Source organism: Cheilinus undulatus, linkage group 22, assembly GCF_018320785.1.
Source record: "Cheilinus undulatus linkage group 22, ASM1832078v1, whole genome shotgun sequence".
NCBI classification, from domain to species: Eukaryota; Metazoa; Chordata; class Actinopteri; order Labriformes; family Labridae; genus Cheilinus; species Cheilinus undulatus.
The window spans coordinates 21,231,646-21,245,661 of NC_054886.1; the positions used below are offsets into that span (position 1 = coordinate 21,231,646).

The 14,016-nt window shown below is 38.6% G+C and overlaps 1 protein-coding gene across 8 annotated transcripts in view; it reads right to left on the minus strand.

The window, feature by feature from the left end:
- The window catches only part of LOC121504912 (collagen alpha-1(XXV) chain), a 245,038-nt gene that overhangs the window by 17,398 nt on the left and 213,624 nt on the right, over positions 1-14,016 (minus strand). For 7 of the 8 annotated variants that reach the window (XM_041780021.1, XM_041780019.1, XM_041780018.1 and 4 more), the window contains 11 exons: positions 13,210-13,272; positions 8,038-8,106; positions 7,349-7,393; positions 7,015-7,059; positions 5,633-5,710; positions 5,192-5,215; positions 2,900-2,944; positions 2,746-2,790; positions 2,518-2,598; positions 2,379-2,441; positions 1,924-1,974 (listed from right to left, as the gene is read on the minus strand). In XM_041780021.1, coding sequence (XP_041635955.1) covers positions 1,924-1,974; positions 2,379-2,441; positions 2,518-2,598; positions 2,746-2,790; positions 2,900-2,944; positions 5,192-5,215; positions 5,633-5,710; positions 7,015-7,059; positions 7,349-7,393; positions 8,038-8,106; positions 13,210-13,272 — 609 coding nt within the window. The remainder of the gene's footprint in view (positions 1-1,923; positions 1,975-2,378; positions 2,442-2,517; positions 2,599-2,745; positions 2,791-2,899; positions 2,945-5,191; positions 5,216-5,632; positions 5,711-7,014; positions 7,060-7,348; positions 7,394-8,037; positions 8,107-13,209; positions 13,273-14,016) is intronic. The other variant, XM_041780017.1, reaches the window with a different exon arrangement.

The window sequence follows — 14,016 nt, forward strand, 5'->3', positions numbered from 1 at the left end:
GCTAAATTGGGGGAAAAAGTAGTGAAAAGGGTTGAAGAGAGGTAAAAATTGATTTAACATGGCAAAAGGTTGAAAGGTAGCCAGATAAAGCAGTGAAAAATGGTGGAAAAGTAGTAAAAAATGGGTTCCAAGTGGTAAAAATCTTGCAAAAATTGCCCAAGAGAGTAACAAAAAGGGATGAAAGAGTGCCAAAAATGGGCAAAGGTGTCAAAAATGTGTTGAGAGTAGCCAAAATGGGTTTCAAGTTGCAAACTTGGGAGGTATAGTGGTGGAAAGAGATTAGAGAGAAGTTAAAAATGGCGAAGAAAGGCAAACGGGACCAAAAATGTGTCAAAAATCAGTCTAGATTTTTGGCAAAAATGTTGCAAAGATGGTCAATTAAAGTAGTGAAAAGTGGTTTAAGAGAGGTGAAAATGGGTTCAAAGTGGTAAAAATGTTGCAAAAATTGCCCAATAGAGTAATGTAAAGGGGTAAAACTGTGTCAAAAATGGGCAAAATATGGCAAAATGGCTCAAAGGTGGCCTAAATAGGTTATTTGAAAGGTAAAGTCGTGAAAAGGGGTAAAGAGTGGCAAAATGGTTGCAGAATGTTAAAATGTTGCAAAATTGGGGGAAAAATACTGAAAAGGGGTTGAAGAGAGGTAAAAATTGATTAAACATGGTAAAAAAGTTGAAAAGATGGCCAGATAAAGCAGTGAAAAGGGCTGACAAATGGTAAAAATGGGTAAAAAGTGGTAAAAATGTTGCAAAAATTGCCCAAGAAAGTAATAAAAAAGGATGAAAGAGTGCCAAAAATGGGTTTAATATGATAAAATGTTGCAAAAGTGGGGAATAAAGTAGTGAAAAGGGGTTGAAGAGAAGTAAAGTGGGTTAAAAGTGGGAAAAGTTTTACAAAGATGGCTGGATAAAGCATTAAAAAGCGGTGACAAGTAATAAAAATGGGTTATAAGTGGCAAAAATGTTGCAAAAATTGCCCAACAGAGTAATTTAAAGGGTTTAAACAGTTTCAAAAATGGGCAAAGGTGTCAAAAATGTGGTATAAGTGGCCTAAATGGAGTTCAAAGGGTTAGAGAGATTCAAAAATTGGTAAAGAAAGGCAAAAAGGGACAAAAAAAATCACAAATGAGTCTAGAGTGGCCAAAATGTACAAAGATGCTGGATAAAATGGTGAAAAGTGGTTAAAGAGTGGCAAAAAATGCAAAAAGTGTTTGACACCCTCTTAGATCTAAAGGCTGTTTGTCAGCAGATTGCTGAGTTTGTAGTCACAGACTGAGATTGTGCAAAGACTGAGGAATTCACAGGTATGGTGACTACAAGACTTAAATTACATTCATTTCTGGGAGTATTTCCCATCATGCACCTGGTGGAAATTTACAACAACAACTTTTTGGCAGAGAGCAACAGAGCAGAAAGAGGCAGCTTTTGGCCACAGCTGGATTTGTGGGTTTGGTGATTTGATTAGAAAAAACCCAAAAATGGAAAGAAGAGCCCAGAATGTGAACACAACTCTGGTTGAGAGAAAGAGGACAGCCAGATTCTCCTCCTTTTCCACCATCCATGACAAACATGCACTCTTCCGCCTCCCTGCCATGTTTGTTTAAACTAGTTTGCAGTTCTGATGCTGATAGAGAGCACTTGCACTGGCTATTGATGATGGTCACATCATTGAAAACTAAAGACCTGCAGGAATGCTAAACATATTGTTGTAACACCAAGACTGTAGAGAGACCGCCCTAAAACAGCTCTCTGTAGGCTGGGTCCTTTAAAGCCTCTAGTCTTTGAATTGAGACACTCAGAGGATAAAACTGGGATATAAATACTGAGCTGTATAAAGCCACTAGAGCCGCAAACAGTCTCTGCAGATTTGATACTTATTTTGATGCAGTATTTTATAAGTAAGACAATACTTTACAGGGGCACCCACCATTGGTCCTGGGGGTCCATGGGGCCCGGGCGGCCCTGGAGGCCCACTGATCTGCAAATTACAAACAAAGATTTGTAATAATCGGATAACAATCAAACACAGTGATTTTGTTTGGAGTGCATCACACAAATTATATAATTATACAACACAAAGTTTGAACAGTGACTAAAGATGGATGACACCTCCCACTTTTTAGAAATGGAGCCAAAGTGGAGTTGTCAGTCATCGTTTTGACTTCTTTTTTGTTTTTCATCATGAATTTTTCTATTTTATTGTTTGACTTGTGTCCCATCTGCTAACATGGAGGAGATTATGACTAGAGAACGTAGCCCTAAAAGTTTTGGCCTTACTTTTAAGAAGCAGTCGTGTCGTCCATCTTTTTAAACAGTGACGGTTAACAGAGAAATCAGCCTTAATAAGTACTTGGCAGTGTAAATGTCTTTAAAATGACTTACTGAAGCACCCTGAGGACCAGGCAAACCTGAGTCTCCTTTGTCACCTTTCATCCCATTGACACCCTAAGGAACAACAACATGTGAGACATGGGGAGGTTTTGTTTTTGAAAAAATTTTGGCTATTTGTGAAGAATCTCACAGGTAGGCCGGGTAAACCAGTCGCTCCTTTATCCCCTGAAGCTCCCGGCATTCCCATGTCTCCTTTGGAACCTTTGTAGCCCTGAAAGATAGGGATAAGGAATTATTTCATATGTAGTTATAAACACCTAGGAATTATTAAAATAAAGGCATTTTTCTTCCCACAAACAAATTTAAAATGATGCCATTAGACACATAAATGTGTACATTAAACTATATGCAAACTCACTCTTTCACCATCCAGCCCAGGAAGACCAGGCATGCCACGATCCCCCTGAAAATGCAGAAAAACACGTTTAAATGCATTAAACTGAAAGAGTTTAATTTTCAACATAAAATTGTAGGAAGGCACATGAAAGTTTTTGTGAAAAGCTTAAATATACCTTCAAACCCATCGGCCCCATCGGTCCAGGAGGTCCTGGAGGGCCCTGAAAACACAGAACAAAAGCAGAGGTGTACTTATTTATTTACACTCAACTGAAGATCTGTCCAACATCAGCTTGTGGTTTGAAGTTCAGCACCAATGGAAGTGACCGTCACAATGAAATGACTTGCAAAAGACAAAAAAGTGTTAGCAGTCATGGATTATGAAGCTCAACTGAAGAACACATGCCAGAATCAAAGCAATTATGGAAAATGTTTATCAGTGTCAACAAAAAGAGATGAGAGGGTAATGTTTTTGTCATGATAACAGTGGAAGTACCCCCTTAACCAATTTTTTAATTTGATTTGCTTTTTTTACTTGAAACAACTTTGGAAAATTGACAATCTGGCAGTAAAGACACCTTTGGATTGCATGCCTTATTGTCTTGCAAGTGAGGACCCACGCCTTTTACCCCGCCCTTTTGATTTAGCTTTTGTCCATTCATTTGGTAGTGCATGTTACATTTTTATAATCAGTTTTACTTAAAATGTTGCATTTCCATACTCTTCTTGGTTTTTGTAAATTCCCAAAAGCTTCAGACAAATGGGGGCTCATCTGTGATCTGAATCTGTGACCTCTTGCAAACTGGCTCTTTGGGAAAGGAAGTTAAAAAATAAATTTTATTTTTCATACAGTAGTACAATATAGCCCCCCCCCCCCCAGCAAAATTGGAAGATAGAGTGGTGTAAAAAGGTGGAAGAGTCAAAAAAATTAGTTAAAAGGGGCAAAAATGGGCAAGAACATCAAAATGGGTTAAATGTGGTAAAAAAAAATGTAGCTGTAATGGTGAGAACAAAACGAAAAGGTGTTGAAGAGAAAATGAAATGGGTTAAAAGTGTCAAAATGTTGCAAAAATACCCAACAAAATAACTTAAATGCAGTTAAAGAATGGCAAAAATGGACATGAAGTGTCACAAATGGGTTAAAAGTGTCAAAAATCAGTTCAAAGTAAAAACATGGGAAGATGAAGTGGTGTGCATGGGTAGGAAAGTAGAAAAAAACAGTAAAAAGGAGCAAAATGGGCAAGAAATATCAATAATTGGTTAAATGTGGTGATAATGTTGTAGGTAAAGTAGTGAAAAAGGGTTAAAGAGAGGATTAAATGGATTACATGTGGCAGAAAGTATCAAAAAATTGGTCAAAAGTGGCAAAAATGTTGCAAAGATGGGAAGATAAAGTAGTGAAAATAGGTTAAAGAGAGGTAAAAATGAGTTAAAAGTGCCAAAAATGTTGCAAAAATTACCCATTGAAGTAGTGCAAGGGGGTTAAACAATAGCAAAAAGTGTAAAAAATTGATTGCCTAAATAGTTAAGAAGCAGCAAAATTGGAAGGTATGGTGGTGTAAAGAGACAGGGGCAAAAATGGGCAAGAAATAATAAAAATGGTTAAAAGTAGCAAAAAGAAAAAAGCCCAGCAAAGTAGTGTAAGGAGGTTAACAGGGTCAAACATGGGTTTAAATGTAAAGTAGTAGAAAGTGGGTCAAACTATACAGTGGTCATCACTGTCGATTTTGAAATACTTCCTTGTTCCAAATTGGCGATGTGAACTGTTGGGAGTCAGCCATGTTTAGCATCAAATACATCAACACCAAATGCTTTATATTAGTATTATTATTTAAACCTTAATTCTGAGGCTGATTTTTGCTCCTGGTTGTTGTTCCCTGTTTTCATAGTGGTGCCACATTAATTATACATCTTAATTATAATAATTATTAATATTACCATAACTAGCATTAAAACCCCAGCAGGACCCTTATTTAAACATCATATAAACATATATTTTGAAAATGTAAAAACAATTGTCAGTGAAGGTTTTAAACTAGATTTTGAAAGGACACCTTTTTAAGCTACAAAGCCTCAAGTTCATATGATAAAATCGGGACACATTCTGAGACAAATGATCACTTAAAATAAAACAAACCAGTTCTGTGAGGTCTGTAGCTTTTTTAAAAAAATCTAGCCTCTCCTATAAAAGAATGGAAGATGAGTTTGACTGTGTAAGTTATGAAAAATTTCACTGACATTCAGGCAGACATCCAGCCACTCAGGCAGCTCTTAGGGCCGATGATAGACAAGCATTATTGCAGTGCTGAACACAGTTTCATTCACTGTTAAGCAGACATGTTGTTCAGGACAGCACAAACAACAAGGCAGTGAAAACCAGGGCAGGGACTGGGTTGGGCCCATGCGAGGACAGAGATGAATCACGCATGGATTTGACACAGTAAACACAACACAATAAGCCTCATTACCGTTACTGTAATAGTGGTAATCTTCTGCGGGGGGCCAAAGGAGCGGTGAGAGATAAGATTGCAGAGGTCATACAGGAAAGAAAGTGTTGTGTCAGCACATTTCTGCACAGATACACCTTTAAAATAAGATATCTGATCTATGTGTAGAGGACAAACTCTTAAAGCTCACCTTTATATGGTGATTAATTTGAAGTTAATAGTACTTTTTTAGCAATCAAAAACCTAACATAAAGCAAAACTAGCATCCATTCCCACTAGAAAGTACATTAAACTGCCTCTGTCTGGTACAACCACCTCAGACATTTCCACTGTCAAAAAAGAGTGGCAGATGTTAAAGCCACCTCTCTTAATCCTAAAATCCTCCATTCTCCCAGCAAATAAATGAATATTTGAGTCTGTACTGCTTTATTTAATGTCAAATTCTGCACTATTGTGTCTGACCTGTAGAGCCTCCTGAATGTTTCCATTGTAGTCGATGATTTCTGTGGCTCCCTGGTCTCCTTTCTGTCCAGGGGGACCCTGCAAGTGATGGACATTCAGAAACACATATTAATATGTGTTTTATTTTGTACAGCTGTTATACACACAATGTCAGAGAAATTAAAGCCCATGATTACATGTGTTTCTCCTTTGCACGATACATCTGCTGCCCCCTTGTGGACACAGCATGTCACCACGATAAAGATAACCTCCAGTAATGTGACATGGCAAAATCAAATTTCGAAGACAAATCCTTATGCAACTTTTTAAAATGGATTAAAAAGGGAGAAAGAGAGAGAGAGAAAATTGAATAAATGAGGGTGTGGTTTCTCTCTTATTATAAAAATCCAGTAGGGGTTCTCTCTCACCTGAACAGGCTGTTCTGATGCTTTTCTTTCCACCATCTCTTTAGACTTCTCTCTGTTTTTGTTTCCTGTGTACTTTGTGTTGTGTTTTCTAATGTCTATTTTTGGCACCAAAAACTGTCATATTTTTTGCTTTATGGCTTTTTCCCTTGCTTTAGATAGGACAGGAGAGTGGATAGAGCAAGAAATTAAGGAAAAAAGTGTGGAATATTGGAAAGGAGCCACAGATTGAACTCAAACTTAGGCTGCAGTTTCAGCATGGGGTGTGACCCAACTAATACAACAAGTTGTATTTTTGTTTGTTTGTTTGTTTTGCTTTTTCACACCAATGTACAGTCAAGAACAGAGTTACTCTAGTCAAAGAGTCACTCTGATGACCATTCAGCAGTCACAGAGTTACTCTGATGACCACTCAACAGTCACAGAGTCACTCTGATGACCACTCAACAGTCGCAGAGTCACTCTGATGACCACTCAACAGTCACAGAGTCACTCTGATGACCACTCAACAGTCACAGAGTCACTCTCATGACCACTCAGCAGTCACAGAGTCACTCTCATGACCACTCAACAGTCACAGAGTCACACTGATGACCACTCAACGGTCACAGAGTCACTCTAATGACCACTCAAAAGTCACAGAGTCACTCTGATGACCAATCAACAGTCCTTTGTTTCAAATAATATTGTCCTTATTTGATGGACAGGTAAAGAAAGGTTGTAAATATGGAGCGAGAGAGTAGGGAGAGGCATGCTAATAGGACCAGGACCAGGATTCACTCTGACAGCCAGTGCATTGAGGACTGTTGAAGGTGGCCATGAGGGTTTAGCTAAAGTTGCGGTATCATAGTTTGTTATGTGACTTATCAGTAGGGCTGTAATGTAATCAGGATGAGGGGGTTTCTACACCAAGTGCTTATTGTTTCATTAAGACATGAGTATCTCGTTTAGTTTAATGACTTTAATATACTTCCTCACCCTCGGGCCGATTGATCCTAAGTCTCCCTTATCTCCAGTCTCACCCTGAAAAGAGATAAAAACATTGTTATCAGTGTTTTTGGTCCTTTGGGGTTGTGCATAAGCATGCAATTTTAAGTAATGTTTGTTTCCATATTAAAAAAAACCCTGTATTTTATGATCAACTCTGTAATGATATGCTTTTGCTTCAGTGGAAGTCTTGTGCATTTAATAGATTTAACAAATCACTTTGTGGACAAGTGGACAAAGAAAATCCAGGATCTGGGTCACCTGCAAAATCTAATAAAGAGGCTGTGTTCCCCCTAATGAAAGAAAACATATCTGCTATGCTCACCTTTGATCCTTTAGGACCCGGAGTGCCGGATTCTCCCTGTGAACCCTGCAGGGAGAAAACAGTCAAGTCCAGTCCAAAATCAGTGCTTTTAAAATAAGAATTTCACAACAGAAAAACTGCACTTTTCTCATTCTTCTCCCCCAGAGAGTGACACATTCAGCTTCATTTAAATAAACCAGCTTTTAATGTGCCATAACCGCTCAGCAATAAGGGAGAGTGTTTATATGAACTCTGGCATTGATAAAGGAGGGATCTGACGTTTCTAATAGGATGTGAAACAGATCCGTGGGTCGTCTAAGTTTAGACTGGAGCTTCAACTACCTGCTGAGTCAGAGCCAGACATAAACAATGGTAAACTCATTTAGATTTGGTTTACTTTAAGAAAACTCCAGGGACAGCCCTGGACTTATTACAGGCTCTAATGGTTTAACCAGACTCTCTGTTCACATGTGCAAATATTTGATGGACTGAATGAATGTGGAGGCATCTTTATTTTTCTTCTTTAAAAACGACGCCCCCTTCATAGTGTGTTTTAATCAGACAGGCTCTAGATGGCAGCAGAAATCAATGAATTACACATAAAAAAAGAGAACTAATGAGGAGCTTCTGAAGGCATATTGCTGAGTAATCCACATTTTCTCATATAATTGGAATCATTAGTGAACGCATGCATGCTCAGATAAACAGACCTTTGCTCCGGCAGGTCCAATGTCTCCTCTTTCACCCTTTCCTGGCGGCCCGTGCTCTCCTCTCTCACCCTGCAGAGACAAAGGAAAACTGCTCAGACCTGTAACAGTTTGATAAAGGAATTAATGAAACTAACTGATTTTAAATCAAGATTGACTGTCCACAAGCACAACTGATCTTTAAGTCATTTACCTTTGATCCTGAAGAGGGCGTCCTAAGAATATACAATCAACTTTACTTTTGCATGCTCTATTGACCTTTAGATTAAACCTATGTCATGCTGAAAATGTAGCGCATAAACTAGGCAAATCTTCCTCATCTATCATACCAAAGCATCTGAGATGTAGTTTGAGAGTGTTTCTAATACTTCCTCATTTCTTCTGTTAGTTGACTTGGGGAGGGAACTGCAGAGTAAGTCTATACAATAAGTTTTTGATCAAATTTGATACCATACTATACTATTTACGGTGTTCAACAGTGTCATAAGACAACATCTCTACAGCAAGGGAGTTCAGAAGGCACAAGGTCCAGGATTACAAGGTTTGGTTTTGTTTCATTTTTTCAAACAAAATGTATCCCCCTTTAAAATAACAAAATCTAATTAATCTAAACTAATTTAACAAAAAAACATAATTTTACTGGGCCCCAGTTACCCAGTTATTTTATAGTAATATTGTGGTAATTCTCAAGTATTTCCTTGTAATATTGTGGTAATTCTCTTGTAACAGGGCAATATTTAAACAAACCCTAACCATAACCCCCAACCTTAACCTCTTCCTATCCCTCATGCCCTAGCCCCTACCCCCCTCACCCCCAGCCCTAACCATCATCCCCTAACACTAACTGCCTAACCATCATCCCGAGCCCCAGCCCTCATCCCATAACCCTCTAAGCCTCATCCCATCACCCTTAACTCTCATCCCCTCCCTAAACCCCCTAACTCTTACCCCCAGCCTTCACCACTAAGCCAAACCCCCTAACCCTCACCACTTACCCTCATTTTCTAGCCCACACCCCCTAGCCCCAACTTCATACCCTAATCCTAAACCCCTAATCTTCACCCCCAGTCCTAACTCTCTTCCCCTTACTGAAATCCCTAACCCTCATCCCTTACCTTCATCCCCTAACCCTAACTGCCTAACCCTCATGCCCAGCCCAAGCCCTCATCCCCTAACCCTCCAAGCCTCATCCCATCATCCCTAGCCCTCATCACTTACCTTCATCCCCTAACCCCCTAACCCTCTAACCCTCACCCCTTACCCTCATCCCCTAACCCTCACCCTTTACCCTCATCCCCTAACCCTCACCCTTTACTCTCATCCTCTAACCCTAACTGCCCAAACATCATCCCCATCCCCAGCCCTCATCCCCTAACCCTCATCCCCAACCCTCACCCTTTACCCTCATCCCCCAACCCTTACCATTTACCCTCATCTTCTAGCCCTCACTCCCTAGCCCCAACCCTAACCCCCTAACCCTCATTCCCAGCCCAAACTCACTTCCCCTTACTGAAACACCCTAACTCTAACCCTAACCCTAACCCCCCAACCCTAACCCTAAACCCCAAAATTTACTTGTAAGTTATTCAGGAAGGACTCACCTTAACTTAGCCAAAATAGAGAAACTACCTGGGAATTATCCAGCATCTTTTATAGAAATTTTTAATCTTATTTCTAAGAATTACTGATTATAACCTGATAATAAAACATACTAGGTAAATTCTTCCGTAATATTACCAAGTTATAAATTGGTATTATGCCAACTTCCTACTATGTAATAACCTATGTAATAACTATGTAACTACTGGACAATTAGCACTTATTACTATGAAATTAATAGGTTATTAGGGTCCACTTAAATAAAGTGCCTAAATAAACCAAACAGAAGCCCTTATCTTGTTAAAGCACTGCTTCTGTGATTACTGATTGCATTAAGAACTAACAACATAGGGTTTAGCCACACAAATCTGGTGGGTCCTGGGACTGGACCAGCAGAGAATCATATAAAACACATAAAACCATAAGATTAACTAGAGAATATAAAATGCCCCTCAAAAGCTTAAGGTGAACTTCTGCAGACTGCTTGCAGGAATCATTTAAAGTCTTGTCATTTAAACCAAACGTCAGGACAAAACAATTTGACTGCTCGTTAACAAAGGTGAGCTTCAGCTGAGTTGTTCATCCTGCATTTTCTAAGCCATTCAAAAACTGCTGACTTATTTCCCTCATTTTCTGCCAGCAGATCTCCTCACCATCAGAAATGAACTTTCCTTCATGCTATACAAAACTGAATGAACAAGGGATCTATCTTAAAGCTCCTCACCTGAACAAGAGCTCTTTTTCTGTCATATCTGACAGCTTTACATGGTGAACTGTCCATTTTTATGCTGAGTCACATCTTCAAGTTGAACTGTGACCCTCGGCAAGGTGAAATGTCATTTATAAAGATCTGTATCCAACCTTCTTTTTTTCCATCGAATGAGAGTCTAAAAAATGCTCATCCTTTGTTTTATTTTAGATGTAAGCGTTTTCTCTAGGCGAGGGAAGACAGGTTTATTTATAGAGCACCTTTCATACATAAAGGGCTATACAGAGATGAAAACAAAGCATTTATGACATTATGAGCATTAAAAGACAGGACTTAGAGGTACAATATTAAAAATAAGATCAGGAAGAAATAAATTAAACACAACATACATAAAAAATATCCTCATATGGGATGAGTTATCTGTTGTCATACCTTACAGTGTTATATGGCTCTGAGATCCCTTGACTACAGCGCATTTCACCATTAGGCAAAGGTAAAAAATTGCTCCATGCTCCAAAGGCCACAAGATATCATGAAAGGTGTGCATCAAATCTGAGGTATGTGTCTATGCTCGGTCTTATTCCTACATATCTTCTTACCTAAATCAGCCAGAAAGCACAGGAACTCATAAAACGTCAGTGTATAGATTTTGATGTCAGTCCAAAAGGTCAGAAGTGAACTGGGGAAAAGGGCATTTAAGTTCACTACTCCTTTTGCTTATGATTTACAAAAAGAGCTTAAACTTCATGATCTGACTTCATTGGACACTAAGGAGGAAGTTAATTGATGTGGGGGCAGAAACATCTGGCTGCAGATGCTTTAAAATATATGACTTTGAATTTTTATCTGTCTTTTTTAATGCATTTAGACTACATATCCTGTATTATGCTTGCAGTGATTGACAGTTTTTTGTCTGAAACCCTGCTGTCCTGGTAAGGACACTCTTAAAAGGAGATTTTTAATCTAACTGAGATTTTCCTTGGTGATATAAAGGTTAAAGTAAATGAGGAGCCAAAAGTGGAAACAATGGTGTCCAACCCCCTCAAAAAATCCCAAAATACCTTCATACCACACAAATATTAGTAAGGTAGATCCCTATAGATATATTCAAAAAACAAATTGGTGGATTACTGTCTAGTAATGTATGATTCACTGCAAAGGAATTGAGCATATGGTATTCAGAAAGTATTCAGACCCTTCTTTCTTTTCTATTTTGCAGCCTCATACTAAAGTCAAAAAAATTAATTTTAATTCTCATTAATCTACTCTCAGTAAACCATCATCACAGAGTGACAAGAGAATTTTACATTTTTCTGCCAATTTATAAAAAAACTAAAACTTAAATATCACATTGATAAAAGTATTCAGACCCTTTACGACACTTGAAATGAAGCTCAGGTGATGATGTTTCTACACATTGATTGGAGTCCACCTGTGATAAATTAAACTGATCTGACAGGATTTGCTAACTTATTTTTCAATTTTCTAAAATTCTGTTTTTACTTTGTCATGATGGGGTACTGAGGGTAGAAAATGAGAATAAAAATGACTGTAGCATCAGCCTGCAACATAAAAAAAACAGAAAAAAGTCAATAGGGTCTGAATAGTTACTGAATGACCTGTACATTTTCATTTTCATAAGCTCCATATGGCCTGGAGAGATACTCAGACATCACAATATGATCAGTTTGAGTAATGATGCTCCTGTAAGATGATGAGCTAGTACTAGATATAGGTATGTCCTGTGGTTTTCTGATTATATTCTTCAAAGTATCTTGTTTATTTGCAGTGATTTATTTAAGCTAAACAGAAAAGAGTCTTACAGGTCTTTGTCCAGGGTCTTCAAATTGCTAAAACTGCCCTTGGCCTGACCTCCTCGCCAGACAAAGACTCCCCTCCTGGTCTTGCCTGGTCAAAATACATTCTGTTTAGCAACCCATCCTGAACAGAATGCCTTATTTAGGATCTAGACTCACAGTTTGCTCTGACTGTGCTGGGCACAGGCCTAAGCTGCACCCCAAACCCACCCACTGTCTTTACACTTCAGCATTTGAAAAACTTAGTGGACATAAATACAGTTTATTAAAATTCCAATTCTTTAGATAGCAAAAATGTGTCAGCTGCTTATTAGATTAAGTTCTGAGATCAATTAAAAATATCAAGTAAAAGAGCAAACCTGTACAAGAGAACCTGAGCAGTCTGAATGCTTTATAAAGGACTAGAAAATCTACTAGGTATTTTGACCTCAGACCGTTTAGGGTTCTGCATTCATAAAGCCAATAGAGGGTGCTGTGGTATTACTCAGAGGGTATTACTTAATGCTAGTACTTCAAACCAAGTGGGACATGGCCATTATTCAGCACTGCTGAGTCAATACAGCATTGGTTTTCTCTTCAAATAAGCACTCACTAATGATAACTTAATGGCCCAGACTTGCAAATAAACCAACATACTCCTAAAATGAGAAATGTCCTGAAAACACCAAACAAAGCCCCTAAAAATGGGATTAAAGCATTTGTTGTATTAATCCTGTATAGGCAGCCCTGAACACAAGGTGATCCATCAGATAAGCTATAGTCTGCGGTGTTTCTTCTTTTAAGATAGAGCCTGACATTTCATTAAAGATGCCCAGAGGACAATGCATGACTAATATGACAGGATTATCAATGCACTGCAAGAGGACAAGTGTCTGGATTATTACTGATGGCTGCACGGTGGGGGAGGATTAGCTCATTCAAGTGATATTTTTGCAGAATCAGAGACTTAATCACCTTGCTGCAGAGAGAAAAATGGTGACAATAATATGAAGCATTTGCAATCCATTGTCGGGCATCGTCAGAGACTGCAAACCTCACTGTGGCACCCACCTTTGTTCCTGGGAGTCCTGGAAGCCCTGGCTCTCCTTGAGGTCCAAGGAATCCAGGCTCACCCTGAAAAAATAAGAATATTACTTAAATTCCCAAAAGAAAAATTTGGTGTAGCATTCGCTTTACTTGCTGATCATGACTCTTAACACAAAAGTGCACAGCCAAACATGTAAAAAACAACATGCATGCACTAGACACCCATTAAAACATGCATAAATCACACAGACTGACACTTAAAATAGGTGGCTTGTGCCAGTTTTATCCCCTGGTCTCAAATGAGGTGTGATAATTGATTTTCTTTGCGTTATATTTTATTGCAAAATCACTTAATTGGTCTGTATTACTTCACCAACTGCACCCAGACATTCCCACCTTCAGCGGTTAAAGCACCGTGGAAGCCTTCAGAGAGACATGGGACACTCGTTTTAAAGTAAAACACAAGTGCAAGACGAGAAAACTGCAACGTTAGCGAAATACTGTTAGAATTCATCAAGCTTTCAGACCTTTAGAGTAGGAACAGAGGTGTTTAAAATGTGAAATGCATGGCACTTTTACACAGCAAGCACATTACAAAGTAGAGAAGCAGCACTGAGACATTTCATCATGCCTACACGAGCGTTCCTCGCATGCATTTATGTTTATTTTCAGGCTAATGATGCTGACATACAATGAAAAGATTGGAATATTTCAAGGATAGAATGGAAGTTAATTATTCAAGCGCCTATAGTTTCACCATCTGCTGGTTGTTTTTCAAGAAAAAGTACAAGAAAATTCACCTACACTGAACCTAAAAAGTTTTTGAAATCT